At 65.5% G+C, this 17,045-nt stretch overlaps 2 protein-coding genes across 9 annotated transcripts; one reads left to right on the top strand and one right to left on the bottom strand.

Moving 5' to 3' along the window:
- Positions 1-5,392: 5,392 nt before the first annotated feature.
- DUS1L (dihydrouridine synthase 1 like) lies at positions 5,393-11,601 on the top strand. 4 transcript variants are annotated; one of them, XM_080825495.1, is made up of 14 exons: positions 5,393-5,666; positions 6,285-6,531; positions 7,032-7,140; positions 7,594-7,644; positions 7,945-8,057; positions 8,563-8,645; positions 8,775-8,878; positions 9,105-9,249; positions 9,396-9,492; positions 9,575-9,663; positions 10,050-10,195; positions 10,473-10,510; positions 10,779-10,854; positions 10,965-11,374. In XM_080825495.1, the coding sequence occupies exons 2-14, from the start codon at positions 6,295-6,297 to the stop codon at positions 11,102-11,104; spliced, it is 1,428 nt and encodes a 475-aa protein (XP_080681621.1). In that variant the 5' UTR covers positions 5,393-5,666; positions 6,285-6,294; the 3' UTR covers positions 11,105-11,374. The 4 variants fall into 4 exon arrangements, with proteins under 4 accessions (XP_080681621.1, XP_080681623.1, XP_080681622.1 ...); XM_080825497.1 differs by having other exon boundaries at positions 5,438-5,666; positions 11,197-11,601; XM_080825496.1 differs by lacking the exon at positions 5,393-5,666 and adding an exon at positions 5,717-6,000.
- Positions 11,601-17,025, bottom strand: GPS1 (G protein pathway suppressor 1). Of its 5 annotated transcripts, XM_080825482.1 has the most exons (15): positions 16,951-17,018; positions 16,557-16,641; positions 15,916-16,008; positions 15,163-15,344; positions 14,483-14,647; positions 14,262-14,397; positions 14,080-14,157; positions 13,847-13,907; positions 13,343-13,428; positions 13,017-13,111; positions 12,748-12,853; positions 12,585-12,665; positions 12,361-12,498; positions 12,140-12,274; positions 11,601-12,051 (listed from the first exon to the last, which is right to left on the bottom strand). In XM_080825482.1, the coding sequence occupies exons 3-15, from the start codon at positions 15,991-15,993 to the stop codon at positions 11,977-11,979; spliced, it is 1,416 nt and encodes a 471-aa protein (XP_080681608.1). In that variant the 5' UTR covers positions 15,994-16,008; positions 16,557-16,641; positions 16,951-17,018; the 3' UTR covers positions 11,601-11,976. The 5 variants fall into 5 exon arrangements, with proteins under 5 accessions (XP_080681608.1, XP_080681604.1, XP_080681605.1 ...); XM_080825478.1 differs by lacking the exon at positions 16,557-16,641 and having other exon boundaries at positions 16,951-17,025; XM_080825479.1 differs by lacking the exon at positions 16,951-17,018 and having other exon boundaries at positions 16,557-16,812.
- Positions 17,026-17,045: the final 20 nt, after the last annotated feature.

Genomic DNA, 17,045 nt, shown 5'->3' with positions numbered 1-17,045 from the left:
CGTCTGCAAATACTGTCCCTTTGCAGATTAGGGCTCCCCCATGAATGTGGGGGACACAATCCACTCCACAGCAAGAGGGTAATGCGCAGCTTTGCTACGAGGCATCATAGCAAATACCAAGGCATCCCCTTGGTACCAAAGCCCGACATTACAGGAAAACTACCAGTATCCGTCACGGTCATGCAAGCAAAACATTGACACCATTTTAGCATGAGGAGTCATGCATTAAGGGGGAAGGGGGAATACATCATGACCAACTGGGGTTTATCCTAGGAACTCAAGGCTGGTTGGACTTTCAAAAATCTATCACTGTAACTCACCAAATTAACAGCCAAAAAGGGATCATCTCACTGGATGCAGAAAACAGCATGTGCTGAACACAGAGGCGCGAAGCCTAACCCAGGTCTGCAGGGGCAGCTCTCCACCCCCTAGAGATGCGAGACCTCCTGCGCCGGGTAGACGGCAAGATGCAGCCACTGTCACCCCTACTGGCTGCAGAGCGGGCGTCCCCCTGCGACGGGGGACGAGGCAGAGACTCGCCCGCCGTGGGAAGTCCGGGTCCGCGGAGCGAGTCAAAGAGCAGAGGGAAAAGGAAGGAATGACACCGGCCCTGGTTGCCGGAAACATGGTGCCCCGCGCGAACACGCTGACGGACCCTCCGGAAACCTGCTAGATGGGAGGCGGTGAGTGTGGGACGACCCCAGCAGAGACGGGGTCTGAGCCCATCACGCAAGTACCCACAAGGGACACGAACGGCAGATGCTGCCGTCAATAAGTCAGCACCCGTCGCCCCTCCAAGAAGGCAGAGCTGGGGGAGCGCGATTGGAAGGTGGGCGCGGCCCCGCTGAGCCAGGTGAAGGGAGCGGGTGCGGAGATGTGCCGCGCTTGTGGTCACAAAACTCACAAAACCCACTGAGCCACCCAGGCGCCCCTGAGTTGTTTTTTTTTTTTTTTTTAAGATTTTAACTTTAAGCAATCTCTGTACCCAACATGGGGCTTGGACTCAAGACCCAGAGACCAGGAGTCCCACGAGCTGCACCGGAGCCGCCTGGGCACCCCGCTGGCCCGCACACATTGTACAGCCTCGATTGAAACCCCGGCAGCCTGTCTGGAGGGACGCGCTGACCCGGAAGTCAGTTCCCGTGGGGTGCACTGGAGAGCGGCAGAGGTGGAGAAGCTGCGGCGCCTGATTCCAAGACTCTTCAAGATTTATTACAAAGCTGCAATAGTCAGTGTGTTTACTGACATCAGGACACAGAAGTAGATCCATGGAGGGGCGCCTGGGGGGCTTGATTGGTTAAGCCTCTGCCTTCGGCTCAGGTCACGGTCCCAGGGTCCTGGGATCGAGCCCCGAATGGGGCTCTCTGCTCGGCGGGGAGCCTGCTCCCCCCCACCTCTCTGCCTGCCTCTCTGCCTACTTGTGATCTGTCAAATAAATAAGTAAAATCTTAAAAAAATAAATAAAATCTTAAAAAAATAAAAGAATATTAAGTGTTGGAGGATACGGACCAGCTGGGACTTCCCCGTGTTGCTAGCAGAAATGTGAAACGGTGCACCGGCACTGGAAAACAATTTGGTAGTTTTTTTTTTAAGATTTTATTCATTTGTTTGACAGAGATCACAAGTAGGAAGAGAGGCCGACAGAGAGAGAGGGGAAGCAGGCTCTCCGCGGGGCTCGAACCCAAGCAGAAGGCAAAGGCTTTAACCCACTGAGCCACCCAGGTGCCCCTCGCAGTTTCTGAAAAAGTGACACTTGCAGCTACCATACGAGGCAACCGTTCTACTCCAAGCATCTATCCAAGAGAAACAGAGTCTGTGTCCACACACAGACTTGTCCACAAGCCTTTTTTGTAGCCCAAAGCCGCACACACGGAGACCTCCATCGCAGGTGAAGGGACGGGTGGACGGCGGCTCGTCTGGACCGAGGAACGCCGCCCGGCAGCAAGCGCGGCCCGCGGACGCCCGGGACGGCGTGGACGGACTCGAGCCGCTGCTGCTGAGCGCAGACCCCAGACCAGGAGAGGCCGCGCGGCATGAGTCCATTTCTACAAAGTGCTAGAACGGCGAGGCAACCTCTAGGGACAGAAAACAGATCAGTGCTTTCTAGGGACAGGGGTTGGGGGGGCAGGTGGCAACACAAGGGGGTCATAAATACGTGTATTTTGTTTTTTTTAATTTCATTTATTCACTTGACGTAGAGAGATCACAAGCAGGCAGAGAGGCGGGGAGCGGGGGAGCGGGGCTAGGGTTAGCGGTGTTGTAGGTGGTTTTGTTTTCAGGGAGTTTCTACATAGACAATGACAGCAAAAGGAGGCATTTTCTTTCTTCTGTTCCTGTCTGGATGCCTTTCATTCCTCTTTCTTGCCTGTGGTGCCGGGAGAACGCCAGGACTGTTTCAAGTAAGGAGAGGCAGTAGCCTCCTTACCTTGCCCCTGATCGGAGGGAAAGGCCCCAGACCCTCATCGCTGTGCTTGCGGCTAGCTGCATGATTTTTGTAAACGGGTTTTTAAAAAGATTTTATTTATGTATTTATTTGAGAGAGAGAGCACACAAGCAAGGGGGAAGGGTAGACGGAGAAGCAGACCCCCCACAGAGCAGGGAGCCCTACACAGACGTGATCCCAGGATCCCGAGATCATGACCAGAGCCGAAGGCAGACTCTCCACCCACTGAGCCACCCAGGCGCCCCCTAAATAATCTTTAAAGAATGTTTTTAATCGACTACGGGGCATTTTAGATGACGTGCTATAGAAACTCTGGGTTCTGAACCCCCTGCCCCCACCCAACTTAGCGTTGTTCTTGGGGCTGGTGTTGGTTTACGTAGCACTGCGCCTGGATGGTGGGCTCTGTTGAGACTGTCCCCTCCGCAGTGTGGCCACTGGGATCTCTGCCAGGTTGGTTGGTTGTTTCTTAAGGAGGCTCCACACCCTGCGTGATCAAGATTCTCGAGCTGTGCGGACGGAGCCAGCTGGGTGTCCCTGGTCTCCTTCGCTTCCCTGGGTCAGTACGGCTTAACGACCGTCAGTTACTGGTCAGAGGGCACGCGTAAGCATCGTGAACCAGCGAGAGCTGTGTCCTTTGCGGACAGTTCCGCGTAGGTTGGGGACGTCTTCCTGGTCCTAGCAGTCCGCAGTCCAGCCCTGGTTTTTCCGTTTTGCTGGTGCGAAGCCTCAAACGCAGCCAGAGAAGACTGTGGAGCTGGGAGTGCAGCCGGGTCCCTGCGGAGCACGCACGCGGCCTTGCAGGCTCCCAGGCACCGCCGGCGGCCGCCCCGATGGCTGCTGTTTTGTCGACTGCGTCTCCTTGTAGAATTTCTGGCTGGACTATCCTTGCTTCAACCAGTCCTGCGGCCTCCGGCAGCTGGGTCTCCAGCTCGCCGTCTGCCACCACGACTGCGATTTTCTCAACAAACACCCTGGGAGGCTTTCTACTCAGCCCTCCCCGGTGTCGGGTCCTGGAGGCCCACCTGACTCTGGCGGAATTACCAGAGGGCGGGAGGAGAGGAGCCCCTTCCCCAAACCCCACAGGATGCCCCCTTGCTTTCTAAGGGTTTTCTTAAAGGACTTCAGTTATTTATTTGACAGCAAGATAAAGAGAGAGTGAGAGAGGGGCGAGCACACAAGCAGGGGGAGCAGCAGGCAGAGGGAGCACACTCCCCGCAGAGCAGGGAGCCCAACGTAGGGCTCGACCCCAGGACCCTGGGATCATGACCTGAGCCGAAGGCAGAGGCTTCACCCACTGAGGTCCCCAGTCACCCCCCCTTTTTTTTCCCAAAGATTTTATTTTTGAGTAACTTCTGCAGCCAACATGGGGGTTCATTTGTACAACCCCAAGATCAAGGGTCACACCCAGCCCCTGGCTCCGCTGACCGAGCCAGCCAGGCCCACCTGATGCTCATAATTTCCATCTAAGTGCTCTTCAATGTTGTATGTCTTTGGTCAGGAGTCCTGGAATGGGGGGCACCTGGGAGAGAGCTTGTGCTCTGCCGAATAAATAAATAAGATCTTTTTAAAAAGAGTCCTGGAATGGTTGTTTTAAACGATTTGTCCTTTTTTTTTTTTTTAATTTTTTATTAAATAATTTTATTTTATTGATTTGACAGACCAAGATCACAAGTAGGCAGAGAGTCAGGCAGAGGGAGAGGGAGAAGGAGGCTCCCCACTGAGCAGGGAGCCCAACGCGGGGCTCGATCCCAGGACCCTGGGATCATGACCTGAGCCGAAGGCAGAGGCTTAACCCACTGAGCCACCCAGGCGCCCCGATTTGTCCTGTTTTAAACATTACTTTTTTGGGAACGGATTTGGAAAACTCCTCAATCTGCTATTCCAGAAATCCTGCCCACGTAGGTAATTTTTAAGAACCGCATGACACTGATTTCGGGGTGGTTGTGTGTTTTTAAAAAGATTTACTTCCTTGTTCTGGGCAGGTGGGAGGGAAGGGGCAGAGCAGAGCAAAGAATCCCGGGGAGACTCCCGCGAGGGGCTCCATCCCGCGAACCGACACCGGCCGCTGAGCCGCAACCACGAGTGGACGCGCGACCCAGGGGCCCCCGGGGGTCCGCACGACCTTCCTCTTAACTACGCGTTGAAGCGCAGCGAAGATCGGCCGCCTGCACCCGCGATCAGCACTCCCGGGCCCAGGGACGCGCCTCGCGCCCCTGCCCCTCCCCGAGCGTCCGCGGCGCCCAGCGCGTCCGGGCCCTGACCGGCTGCGTCCCGGCGCGGCCGGCCCCGCGGACCCGGCGGAGGTGCTCGGCGCGTCTCTCGCTCTGGGCCCGTCCTTCCTGCACCGCCCGTCCTTCGGGGACGCGGCCGTATTCCAGGCCGGAACCAGACGCCCGGCCCGTCCCTCCACACGGTCGGGGTCGTGCGCGGGGGCCCGCGAGTCAGGGCGCGGGCGCGGGCCGTCCGAGGCTCGCGCGGCAGGCACGGGCAGGGCTTCGGGCGCCTCACCCGCGGCGGAGAGCGGCGCGCACGGCCCCTGCGGGGGAGCGAGCGGGTGCCGGGAACCGCCAGGGGAAGGGCCCGCCCCGCGGCGCCTCCCGCGCGCCGCTCCCGCCGCGACCACCCCCGACTCCCGGGCGCGCCTGCGCCAGCCCCCGCGGCGGGGAGCGCTCTGCGCGTGCGTGCTCCGTTTCAGGCGGGTGAGCCGCGCGCGCACCCCGGCCGGGCCCCGGAAGTGCGGGGGTGGGGCCCCGGAAGTGCGGGGGTGGGGCCCCGCGGACGGCAGCACTTCCGGCCTGTGGGGGCTCCCGGAGGCCTCTGAGCGCTGGGTGGAGGGGGGGACCGGCGGCCCTTTCGGGAGGCAGAAGCGGGAGCCCGGAGTGGGAAGCGGGCGCCGGGCGAGCCGGGCCTCGGCGCCCGCGGCCGGCGCGTCTCCCTTCCCCGCCCGACTGCGCTGTGGCGGGGCCCGACCGCCCTCCGGCCTCTGACCTCCGACCTCGCGGGGCGGGGCTCCTCCGCGGCCGGGCGCGGTTTCCCGGGGACGCGTTTCCCGCCGCACCGCGGGCCGCCCGGACCGCCCTGGCGGAGGCACCTTCCGGCGGCCCCGGCGCGGAGCCCTGGGCCGGGCGGCGGCCCCGGCGTGGCGGCCTGCGGGCACCGAGGGAGCCCCCGCCGCGCCCTGGCTCCCAGAGGCCCGCCGGCGGTCCGGGAGGGGCCCGGGCAGGTAGGTGTCCTGCGGGTCCGGCCGGGCGCCCGCGCGAGGCGGCAGCGACGGTGACAGCGCCTCGGCGCCCCGCGCGCCTGTGCTCCGGGCACTTTCCCGTGGGACCTCGGTCGGGCAGTGCCAGGCCCCCAGGGGCGCACTCGGTCGGTGGCCAGGCCGGAGACTGCTTCGTGACCGCGGAGCTCGGGGCTGCCTCCGGGGTTCCGCTGGGAGAGGCAGCGGGGCCGCGGCTGCTCTGGCGGCCTGTAGGGAAGGGCCGCCGCAGCGAGGGCATCGGGCCAGCAGCGGTGCGATGAGCCGGGGAGCGCGTTGAGGCGTTTCCTGTGCGGAGCAGGTGGGCAGGGCCGTCCTCTCTGACCGAGGTGTGCGGGGGAGGCAGGACGAGGACAGCGCGTTCCCTGGGTCTTTGGCTCACTGGCAAGCGGGTGGGGACGCTCTGCCGGGAGGTGATGGCCTTGGGTCTGCAGCAAGGGTGACCCTGATGTCTGTGTTTGCCACCGTCAGGCTGCCGTGGAGCGTCCTGGAGGAGGGTTGTGCGTCCTCTGGGCTCCGTCCTACGCTTTCGGGCAGCCCTGCTGCTCCGCCCCGGTGGCCGACCCTTGGTCTCCCCCTTTTCAGTGTGGAGGCGATGCCAAAGCTGGAGGGCTTCGAGTTCTGGAGCCGCACCCTGGGGGGCGCCCGTCACGTGGTGGCGCCCATGGTGGACCAGAGTGAGCTGGCCTGGAGGCTGCTGAGCCGCCGGCACGGGGCCCAGCTCTGCTACACCCCCATGCTGCACGCCCAGGTCTTCGTCCGCGACGCCAACTATCGGAAGGAGAACCTGTACTGCGAGGTGTGCCCCGAGGACCGGCCTCTCATTGTGCAGGTGGGCAGGGGCCTGGCCGGGAATGCCAGGTGGAGCATCTTTCCAGAAACAGCTTCCGGGGCGGGGAGGGTGGGGTGGCAGGCATGCTCTGGCGAAGCTCCGGGCTTCCCCGGGGCTCCTGGGGCTGGACTCCCAGAGATTGGCCCCTTCCCGGGGCACCGGCTCAGTTTGGGCGAGGGGACGCCTAGAGTCCTGTGCAAGATTGGCAGCCCCTCGCCCCTTGCCTGCCGGTCTGCCACGTGTCCTCTCGTTACCGGACGCTGGGCAGGAACACTCTGCTCTCCAGCTAAAGTCAGTGAGGCCAGCGTTGTGTCACAGTCGGGACAGACGTGCATCTGTGACTCCCCCACCTTGTGGTGCGGGCACGTGTCGTCGTGTAAACGTTAGCACAGGACGCCATCTTGCAGGCAGCCCCGGGAACCCTGAATGCCCTGTGGGGCCGGGGAGCTGCGGTACCAGGGTTTGTCTCGGGCTCACGACACCACCTGTGTCTTTCCCAGTTCTGTGCCAATGACCCGGAGGTGTTTGTCCAGGCGGCTCTCCTGGCTCAGGATTACTGTGATGCCATTGACCTGAATTTGGGCTGCCCGCAGATGATAGCCAAAAGAGGTGGGTTCGGCTGCAGGTTGCTGTGCGGAGCACTGCCTTGGTGGTGGGGGACAAGGCCCTAAACCACGGGGCCCACCTAGAGGTCAGGGTGTGGACACGACCAGGGGAGGGCCTGGCGCTCTGCTCCTGGTGGCGTCCCTGTCCTGTCTTTGCTCCTCCCTCGAGCGACAGGGTTCTGCTGGCCTGAGGCTCGTCGCCCCCTCGCCTTGGGGGGGGATGGAGGTCCCCCGTCGCCCTCTCCCTGCCGCTGTCTACTGCCCAGTGTAGTTTAGGCGTTGGGACCGCTCCTGGTCTGGGGTACAGACGTTGTTCTTCGCTGAGTCTGAGGGGTTGCTGGTTGGTCAGACGCGGTGGGCGTTCCACTCCGTGCCCTTGAGCTCAGGCAGCTGGGCACACAGCCCCCAGGTGTGATGTGGCAGAACAGGTGCCGAGGACCGTGCTGCTCTTTTGCAGGTCACTACGGTGCCTTCCTGCAGGAGGAGTGGGACCTGCTCCAGAGAATGAGTGAGTTGGCTGTGCGCTGGGGCCGGGGGTGGGGATCAGGCGTGGTCGTGGTTGGTAAGGGAGACCCAAGATGGTGGCCGGTGAGTCCTGGCCACCGCACACTTGCGGCTGCAGGAGGGGCGGGGAACTCACTGCCCCGCGCCAGCCGCTCCCCTTTGAACCAGACAGCGGGAGCTGGGGGCAGGTGTTCCGGCCCGGCCTGGCCCTGCAGTGTCTTGGCAGACGGGAGCTGGTGCGAGGTGGGGCTCCCCACGGCCTAAAGTGAACGGCTTGTCAGAAGCCGACTCTCCTTTTCCTCAGTTCTCCTGGCCCACGAGAAACTCTCTGTTCCCGTCACGTGCAAAATCCGTGTCTTCCCGGAGATCGACAAGACCGTGCAATATGCCCAGATGCTGGAGAAGGCTGGCTGCCAGGTGAGGGGGCTGAGGGCTCGCAGGTCCGAGCTCTACTCCCCTGCCTCGTGTCCCTTGCACCCTCAACCAGGTAGGGAGGGGTCCTTGCCCCCAGGAGCTCGCTTGAGGCGCTGACTCGCCAGGAAGGACCAGAATCATGGTGACCACGAGGCAAGGCCTGGCGAGGGTGGGGAAGCTGCATGTTCGCAAGGAGGAGGCTGGTCCTGGGAGGGGCCAGGCCTCAGCTGCCCTCCCCCTACCTGACCCCAGCCTTAAGGTCAGGTTGGTGCCTCCCCCCAACACCTTTGGACCTGGGGTGCTGCCACTTCATGAAGAGTGGCCCTCGAATAGGGTGATGCCTCTGTTCTGCACGCTGGGTGGATCCGTGGGACATGGGAGCCACAGGCAGCAGCCCCCCAGTTGCAACCCAGGGTACTGGGGGGCCGGCACTGGGCATGTGAGGCCCAGGATTTGGTTTGGGGTCTGCGGTCACAGCATAGTAGAGCCGGGCCTCACTGTGTTCTAGTTGCTGACCGTGCATGGGCGCACCAAGGAGCAGAAGGGGCCCTTGTCGGGCACTGCCTCCTGGGAGCACATCAAGGCTGTGCGGTGAGTGTGCATGGAGGGGGCCGCGGCTGCCCGAGCCGGCAGGGAGCTGTGCGGTGGGTTCGGATGGAGTGTGGGGGCTGGAGCTCTGTGCCTGGTATGGGGGACGAAGGGACTCCCGACTCCCGACAGGAAGGCAGTGGCCATCCCTGTATTTGCCAACGGGAACATCCAGTGTCTGCGGGACGTGGAGCGTTGCATTCAGGACACAGGAGTCCAGGGGGTCATGAGTGCAGGTGAGGCAGGGCCATGGCTGATGGGCCACGGCCGGCAGGCCATGGAGGGGCTGGGCCCCGTCGGGTTCCCCGGGGCCTGTGCTGGCCTCACTCCCAGGCCTCAGCTGCCTGATGGGCCTGAGCACTCAGGCCAGCGGCTGCCCGTGGCCTGACTGGTGGGGGGGCCACCCCTCCGGGGACGTGAGCGCCTGCCGCCTTGAGCCCTCCTCCCCCCGATTCCCCCCAGAGGGCAACCTGCACAACCCTGCCCTGTTTGAGGGCCGCAGCCCTGCCGTGTGGGAGCTGGCCGAGGAGTACCTGGACATCGTGCGGCAGCACCCCTGCCCCCTGTCCTGCGTCCGGGCCCACCTCTTCAAGCTGTGGCACCACACGTGAGTTGCTCCTCAAGGTAGACGCCGGCGGGTCTGAACCCTGACTGGGTGTTGGGGGTTTTAAGGGGAGCTCGCTCCCGAGTCGGGTCTGCGTGCGGGCAGGGGCTCGACCTGGGGGCGGCTCGGGGATGGAGCCTTTGTCTCAGGCTGCAGGTGCATCAGCAGCTCCGGGAGGAGCTCGCCAAGGTGAAGACCCTGGAGGGTGTTGCGGCCGTGAACCAGGAGCTGAAGCTGCGGTGTCAGGCAGGTGGTGGGGCTGGCGGGGAGCAGGGCGGCAGGAGGGGCGTCTGGGCTCTGTGACGTGGGTTGCTCTGGGCTTCTGCAGGAGGATATATCCAGGCAGAAGGAGGGAGAGAAGCCCTCTGGCGGCCTGCCTTTCTTCCACTGGATCTGCCAGCCCTACCTGCGGCCAGGGTGAGCTTCCCACCAGCCCACGGGCCGGGGTACACACGGAGGAGAGGGCACCCCGCTCCCTGCACGGGGTCCTGGCATGCCTTCTGCAGTCCTGGTGGGGGGTGCTGGCGGCTCGGCTCTGTCTTGAGATGCCGGCTTTGCCCCGTAAGGTGATTCTCTTAAGCGGTCCCAGTGGCTCTGTCCCGGGGGCAAGTGGCAGGCACCCCTGAGCTTCCCCTGGGTCCCTGCAGCCGTGGCTGGGCTGTCCTCTGGGGCCACTCAGACCCAGCCATGGCCCCGGGAGCCCAGGAGCCGAGCTGCTGGGGCGCCGTACACATGTCCTGGGGCCCGGGCCGGTGGGTCGCCTCTCAGCGGGGGCCGGCTCTGCCCGCTCCTTTCCCTTTCAGGCCCAGGGAAGGGAGCAAGGAGAACGGGGGGGCGCGCAGCAAGCGGGCCCTGGAGGAAGAGGGGGGCGGCCCAGACGTCCTGTCCAAGAACAAGCAGAAGAAGCAGCTGAGGAACCCTCACAAGACCTTCGACCCCTCGCTGAAGCGTAAGCAGCTCCCCCTGCGGGGCCCCAGGGCTGCTCCCCAGGGCAGGGGGCGCGCGGTGGCAAGGGCCTGCTGGGAGCCAGGCTGCCACGGGGAGTGGCCACGGCCTGGCCTGCCACCTGCTTCCCTGGCTGCTGCTTGGAGGTGGGGATGGGCTTTGGGGCCACCCTCCGGAGAAGGTTCTAGTGGCAAGCACCTAGTACGCGGCGGGGGCACGCGTGCTGCATCCTCGGGCCGGCTCACCGGCTCTACCAACACCCGCTTCTGTTCTTTTCTCAGCAAAATATGCTAAGTGTGATCAGTGTGGAAACCCGAAGGTGAGTCTGGCCGTGCTGTCCGCGCCAGAGCTCAGCGTTAGGGGGCGGCGGGCGGGGCGGTCCCCGCTGACACCGCCCAGGCCCCGGGCGGGGGGCAGCCCCACAGAGGACGGCTGTTTGCCTGCCTCACGACAGCCGCTCGCGGTGTGGAAGGCAGGCCCCGGGCCAGGCTGCAGCCCACCGGTGCTCGTGGCCGACCCTGGGCTTTGGGGGGCTGGCTCAGGTGGGGGGGCCTCAGCCGCAGGCTCACCGGCTTCCCCGCGTCCAGGGCAACCGGTGTGTGTTCAACCTGTGCCGGGGCTGCTGCAAGAAGCGAGCTCTCAGAGAGGCCGCGGACTGCCCAGGTAAGGGGCGCCTCTGCCGCCCGCACCCCCACCCCCCGTCCCAGCCCCCAGCGGGCAGTGGGACCCTCAGCCTCCTGAGCCCCACCGCCCTCCTCCTCCACCCCCGCCAGGTCACGGATTGCTTTTTAAAACCAAGCTGGAGAAGTCTCTGGCCTGGAAGGGGGCCCCGTCCCGGCTGCAGGAGCCCCAGCCAGCAGGACCTGGGGAGCCAGGCGGCCTTCCTGAGGTGGCGGGCGGCGCCCTGGCCTGAGGGGCAGCCGGAGCCGGACACGGCGCCTCCCTAGGCCCCAGGCTGCTGCCGAGACCTCTACGCGTCCCACTTAAGGAAATGCCTTTACTCAGGGAGCCTCCCGCCACTCGGCGCGGAAGGAAGAGCTGGTCTCCCCTCGGCCGACGCCAGGAGCCCAGAAATGCTGCACCGGGGAGCAGGCGCCCAGGCTGGACCTGCCCCCTCCCTGCAACGCGTGTGTTCAAAAGTGAACAATAAACGTGCATCTCTGAAAAGATGCAGAGAACCGGAGACGGCGTGAACAGGCCCCGGGCCCGTGAGACCTCGACGCAAGGCTGGGAGGGCGGAGCCGCTGCCTTGGGAAACCTCCCTACAGGAGAGGGCGCAGGCCGGCCTCAGCCCCCTCCCCGCCGCCCGGCCCGCGTGATGGGTGGGGAGCCCTGCCCCCAAAGCCTGACCTCATGGAGATGGGCCCCGGAAGCCCTCTTAGCGGGAAGGAACGGCACGAGGGAATGTTCTCAGGCTGCCCTTTAATGGACTGAGGTTGAACTCGCTTGCACCCCCAATGACACAAGGAGGCTGGGAGGCAGTGCTGCCAGGGTGCGGGGGTGACACCGGGAGGTCACACAGGTGAGCCCTGCAAGTCTCTCCTCCCCGGAAGGGCCTTGAGCAGCAGCAGCCCGCCTCGCCGGGGCACAGCAGGGGGCGAGGGAACACGAGAAGCCGGGCCTGGACACCCTGGCGGGAGGCCCTGCATAGCAGGAGCCGGGGGGCGGGGTGCGGGGTTCACAGGCCCCTCCACAAGTACCAGGTGAGTCGTGGGAGCCTGTGTGTCGAGGCCGCGGGTGGGGGCGGGCGGGGCTCGAGCCGGTCCTGGAGGCCAGTGGGCGCCCTCACATGTTGGTGCTCATTCGGGATTGGCTGTTGGCCGGCGTCAGCTCCCCCTGGCTCCCTTCTCGGGGAGGGGACTGGGGTGGAGACGCGGCTGCTCAGCCCAGGGGACGCGTGTGAGCCCACCCTGCCGCTTGCCCATGCGGGGGCCGCCCCTGCCCTCACCTTGACGTGAATCTGGTTGCGCAGCACGGCTGCCCGCAGGATCATGGCTTTGGCGCGCCTCTGGAACTCCTTCCCCATCAGCAGGGACTTCTCGAAGGTCGTGCTGCGCTGGTCCACATCCCGGGCGTACAGGATCTGCGGCGGAGGGATGGGGTTCAGCGGTGCTCCCCATGGCTCGGGGGCCCGCCCCGCACCCATGGCCTTGGCCCGGGGCCGGCCACCTTGCTGTGGGAGTCGATGCGGGCGTTGATGAGCCCCTCGAGGATGAGCTGCGTCAGTTCGTCCTCCAGCGCCGCCACGGTGGTGTTGAAGGCCGCGGCCATCTTGTGCATGTCCGCCGACACGTAGGGGCTGAAGTACTGCGGGGCCGAGGCCGAGTCAGCCACCGGGGACTCCCAGGCCCGCCCGCAGCGCCCCGCCTCAGCCTCCGCGCGCCCGCGTCTACCTGGATGAGGGCGCGGTTGCGGATCTGCGTGTACAGCGTCCTGACGTGGGGGGCCAGGTACATGTCCAAGAGCAGGTTGTCCTGATGAGGAGACTCGCTCAGGCACCGCTGCCCCCCAGGCCCCCGCCCCCCCCCCCCGCCCCAAAGCTGGCCGGTCCGTCACCTTCATCTCATCCAGCATCTTCAGGCACGAGGCGTACTTGGACTCGTAGAATTTGAAGATGATGTCGCGAACCTGTGGCTCCAGCTCCAGGAACAGCTTGAAGGAGCTGCAGACGCACGGCCCTCAGAGCCGGCCCCGCACCTGCCCCGACGGGCACCTGCGCCGAGGGCCGGAGCCCCGCCCCACAGGCCCGCCGGGCGCTAGTCCTCACACTTCCAGAAGGGAGCAGGCCAGGGGGGCGCAGGGCCGGCACCCCACCCCCCACCCACCTGCTGGAGATGACGTTGCGCTGCAGTTCCTGCCGGTCAAAAGTGGCCAAGGCACACAGGCCACCGTAGACGGCCACGTTGCTGGGAGAAAGCAGCTGAGGGCAAGAAGAGTTGGGTCCAGACACCCGGGGTCACTGACAGTCAAGGCAGAATCCAAGGAGCAAAGAAACACGAGGCTGGGCCACCCTGCCCCACCCACCACCTACCCGAACAACATGCGGGACTGCACGGGGCGTCCCCTCAATAAAGAGCGTAACCCACCAGCCCTCCCCCTGCTTCCCGAGTCCCAACAAGAGCGCGTCCCCACATGGCCCCCGGTCCCTCACCTCTGGGAAATCACAGTGATCGAACGAGGCCAGCAGGAAGCACTTGGCGGCCTGCTTGTACTTGCGTGCGGCCAGCTCGGCCAGGCCTGCGGGGGCGGGGGGTGGGCAGAATGAAGCCCCGCATCCTTGCCTCCCCCACCCCACCACTTCCCGGGGTCAAGGACAGGGACTCCGGTCAAGACGTGGCCACGCCCGCGAGCCTCGCCTGGAACACTCTGGAGTCAAGGGCCTGGGGAAGCCATGCGCAGCGGTGGTGACTCCTATGAAGGACTCGAAGGCCCACCCGCTCGCCACGCCTCCGTCCATGACCACTGGCCGCGCACTGGCCTCCCTGCCCAGGACTGCGGCCTGGCGGGCACCCCTGGGGCCGGGGCGCAGGGCTCGGACGTTTCCTCAGCTGCAATGAGGCCCCCCACCCTGGCAGTGAGACCCGACATCGGACCCACACACGCCACCCCCAGGGCTGGGCTCAGCTGTGGCGTCCTCCTGCCCCAAAGCCCTCACCGGCAGCACACTTGAGCTTGGTGAGGATCGCCTGGGTCTGGCTGTCCCGCTCCCCACGCTGCTGCAGGGGAAAGTAGGACACGTCAGCCACCAGCCTACACACCCTGGTCCTTTCCTGGGCCCTGCCCCAGCCTGAGGGGCAAGGGCAGTTTGGGGAGGGCCCCGCCCCCGCCCACCGGGGCAAGGCGGTCCGGGGACCAGGTCTGAGGACAGAGCGGGGGCGCCGCCGTTACCTCGGCAATCTCCGGGGTGGACTCGGCCTTGCTCACGTAGCTCAGCACGTGAGACCAGTTCTGCAGGTAGACGCTGACCTGGCGGGCAGGCGGGGTGGGCTCAGCTGGGGTGCCCCCTCCTGGCTCGGGCAGCGCTGCCCCGCAGCCCTTCCCACCGCCCACCCCGCCGAGGCAGGGCCCACCTTGATGACGTTGAGGCACATGTTGATGACATGCTTGGCGCTGGTGCAGTAATCCCGGGCCCGGGAGTAACACTTGAGGGCGTTGCTCAGGTCCCCACAGTCCAGATAGTGGTCACCCAGGTCGTCGTGGCCGCGCCTGTGGGGCCAGACGTGAGCAGACCTGGCCCAGCGCCACGCGGGCCTTGCCGGCCGCCAGCCTCCCAGCCTCCCGAGAGCAGCACCTGATGCTCTCCTTGATGGAGTTGCCCTTGTAGTTCTTGAGGTCCGTGTCCAGCTTCTCCAGCTTCAGCAAAGCCTTCTTCCGAGTGGCCTCCACCCAGGCCGTGTCGAGGGGCGGCGGCTCCACGCCACTCTCGGGGATGGTGTCCGGCACGTTCTGCAGCTCCCTGAGGGAGTGCTCTGGCCGTCAGGGGCCGAGGTGCAGGCAGGGGGGTGCCTCCCGGGGGCCCCTGCCCAGCCCCTGCCGAGGGAGCGCCCAGGCAGCACAGGAACACGGGCCCACGGCCTGGAGGGCACGCCCGCCAGGAGAAGGCGTGTGTGTGCGGCCATGTGCAGAGGAGAACAAGGTGCCGTCTCCAGAAGCCCCGCTTCCCGCCAGGACGTCTACGCGCCCTGCGCACGCAGAGAAAGGCCAGGGCGACACAGAGCCCCACGATGGGGAGACTGAGAAGCTGGCCTGTTTTACCATTTATCACCCCTCCCGGCTATTGAAGAAAGAAGACCACGTCCCCACGTCGAGGCAGGGACGCTATTAAGTGCCTGCACAGGGATGATGTCAGGCGTCAGGAACACAGGAAGGGCCCCTGCCCAGGCTAGACCCAAGGGGGACACGCCACGCCCAGTCCCTGGAGTCTACTCCCACCAAGGGCCCTGCCTCCTCTGGCCAAGCCCCTGGTGTCACCTGGTGGCCTCTGAGAGCTTGCGGTGAATCTCTTCATACATGTCCACGTTGAAAGTCCTCTGCACAAAGGACAGGGCCATCTTCAGGGCCTCCGCCCGCAGCGGGGGACAGTGGTCGGCAATGAACTGCAGCCGCTCGATGCGCATTAGTCCACTGTAGCTGGCCGCGTACTGCTCCAGATCCTGAAGTCGGGGAGGCGGGAGTGGATGGAGGCTGTGCAAGGTGGGACCCCAGATCCCAAGCCCTGGCGGGTAAGCCAGGAGCAGGACCCAGACGCTGACCCTTCTGCGGTGTCCGAGAAGCCCTACGCCCATGGCAAGAACAACGAGGTGTTCGGGTGCCAGCCAGACGGCAAAGGCCCCCTGGCGTGAGCCAGGGCGGGGGCCTCCAGGGTAGCGCTCTGCCCAGGGCGCTGAGGGGGTGAATGGCCAGAGCCAGATGGGCATGACTCGTGACTGCAGTCCCCAGGCAGAGTGGTCAGGAGGCCGTGCTCCGTAGGCCAGGCACCAAGAAAGACCTGTCCTGGGTCTGAGCAGAGCCACGGGTGGGCTCTTGCCCCATGAAGAGAAGTGAGGCACACAGTCTCCGGCTGGGTTACCGCCCCCCATGACCAGTGGGCAAGCGAACAGCCTAGAGGTTTCTGGGTCAGAGAAAAACATGGCTTGGGTGGGGAGCCCAGCCTAGCCCCCGCCCCACGACTGACACCCCACGCCCCCTGCTGCCTGCCCTAGGACCGCCCGCAGGCTTCCTTACCAGAGTGGGGTTCTCCACCACGTAGTTGACATCGGACGCATTCTGCGGGTCCTCCTGGGGGTCCACATCGATCTGCATGGGCTCCACGGCTCCCTGCAACACAGGCAGGCACTTGGCACTCGAACCAGACTGCCCAGGAAGGGCGAGAAACCCTCACCGTGCCCTGAGTCGGGCTCTGCCCGCGGTGCCATGTCCTCGGCAGGATCCTGTCTGCGGGATCCTGTCCAGGGAATCCTGTCCGGGGAATCCTGTCTGCGGGATCCTGTCTGGGACCCAGTCCGGAGGAACCGGCCGACCCTGACCCTTCCCCAGCCCGTGTCCGACGCCGGCCCTCGCAAGCCTCGCGGCCGCTGAGCCAAGAGCCCTGGCGCCCTCTCCACCGCGGGTTGCCGGGGCCGCGGGCGGGCAGCGGGGCGGGGGCGGGGGGAGGGTGCCCTGCGGTCCCTTCACGGCCGCAGCCACCGTCCTGACGCAGCTTCTCCAAGCCTCAAGCAGCGCCGGGCAGCGGGGGCGGCGAGCCCGGGCGGCGGCGGAACAGTGTCCTGGGGCGCGCGTCCTGCGCCGGCTGGCCCGGCCGGCGGGCGGGGGCGCGCCCCCCTCCCGCGCTCGCTCGCTCCTGGGCCCCCTGTCCTGGAAGGTACCTCGTAAAGCAGCGTACAGGCCGACAGGCTGGCGCTCAGGCTGAAGTCCCCGGCCGTGCCCGGCAGGAAGAGGTCTGACCTACTGCTGTGAGGGGCGCGGTACAGATCGGTCACTGACGAGGAGGCCGAGCTGGGGGCCGGGCTACCCCTCATCCTGTCCTGACTCTCTGCACCCCCCGACCCTGACACACGGCTGGCCTGCGGCCGAAGGGAGAGAGAGCGTTAGCGCCGGGCCGGGCTGCCGGGCCCACGGCGGGGCCCCTGCGCGAGGCCGCCGGGCGGCGGGGAGGGGAGGCCGCGCGGGGGCCCGGCCCCGGCCCGGCGGCGACGGGGGTGGGGGGCGGGAGCAGGGGGGCGGGAGGGCGCGGAGGGGTCGCCGGCCGCGGCTCGTTACCTGCAGGTTAAACACCTGAACCGGCAGCGGCATCTTCCCCGACCCCGCCGCGGCGCGCCGTCCACTTCCGGGGCAGCGCCGTCCACTTCCGGGGC

This window comes from Martes martes, assembly GCF_963455335.1.
Source record: "Martes martes genome assembly, chromosome: 16".
Classification (NCBI taxonomy): Eukaryota; Metazoa; Chordata; class Mammalia; order Carnivora; family Mustelidae; genus Martes; species Martes martes.
The sequence above is the reverse complement of the archived record's forward strand: the minus strand, read 5'-3'. Positions and strand labels throughout refer to the sequence as shown.

Bases quoted from the DNA above. Each gene is read 5' to 3' on its own strand.
- GPS1 (XM_080825479.1), bottom strand. From the start codon at position 16,709: ATGAGGGGTAGCCCGGCCCCCAGCTCGGCCTCCTCGTCAGTGACCGAT. The intron at 13,908-14,079 runs GTAACGGCGGCG...TTTCCCCTGCAG, and splicing joins CCACCCCGGAGATTGCCGAG to CAGCGTGGGGAGCGGGACAG. The intron at 12,052-12,139 runs GTGAGGGCAGGG...TCTCCACCCCAG, and splicing joins GCAACCAGATTCACGTCAAG to TCCCCTCCCCGAGAAGGGAG.
- DUS1L (XM_080825497.1), top strand. From the start codon at position 6,295: ATGCCAAAGCTGGAGGGCTTCGAGTTCTGGAGCCGCACCCTGGGGGGC. The intron at 8,646-8,774 runs GTGAGTGTGCAT...GACTCCCGACAG, and splicing joins GAGCACATCAAGGCTGTGCG to GAAGGCAGTGGCCATCCCTG. The intron at 9,493-9,574 runs GCAGGTGGTGGG...GGGCTTCTGCAG, and splicing joins AGCTGAAGCTGCGGTGTCAG to GAGGATATATCCAGGCAGAA.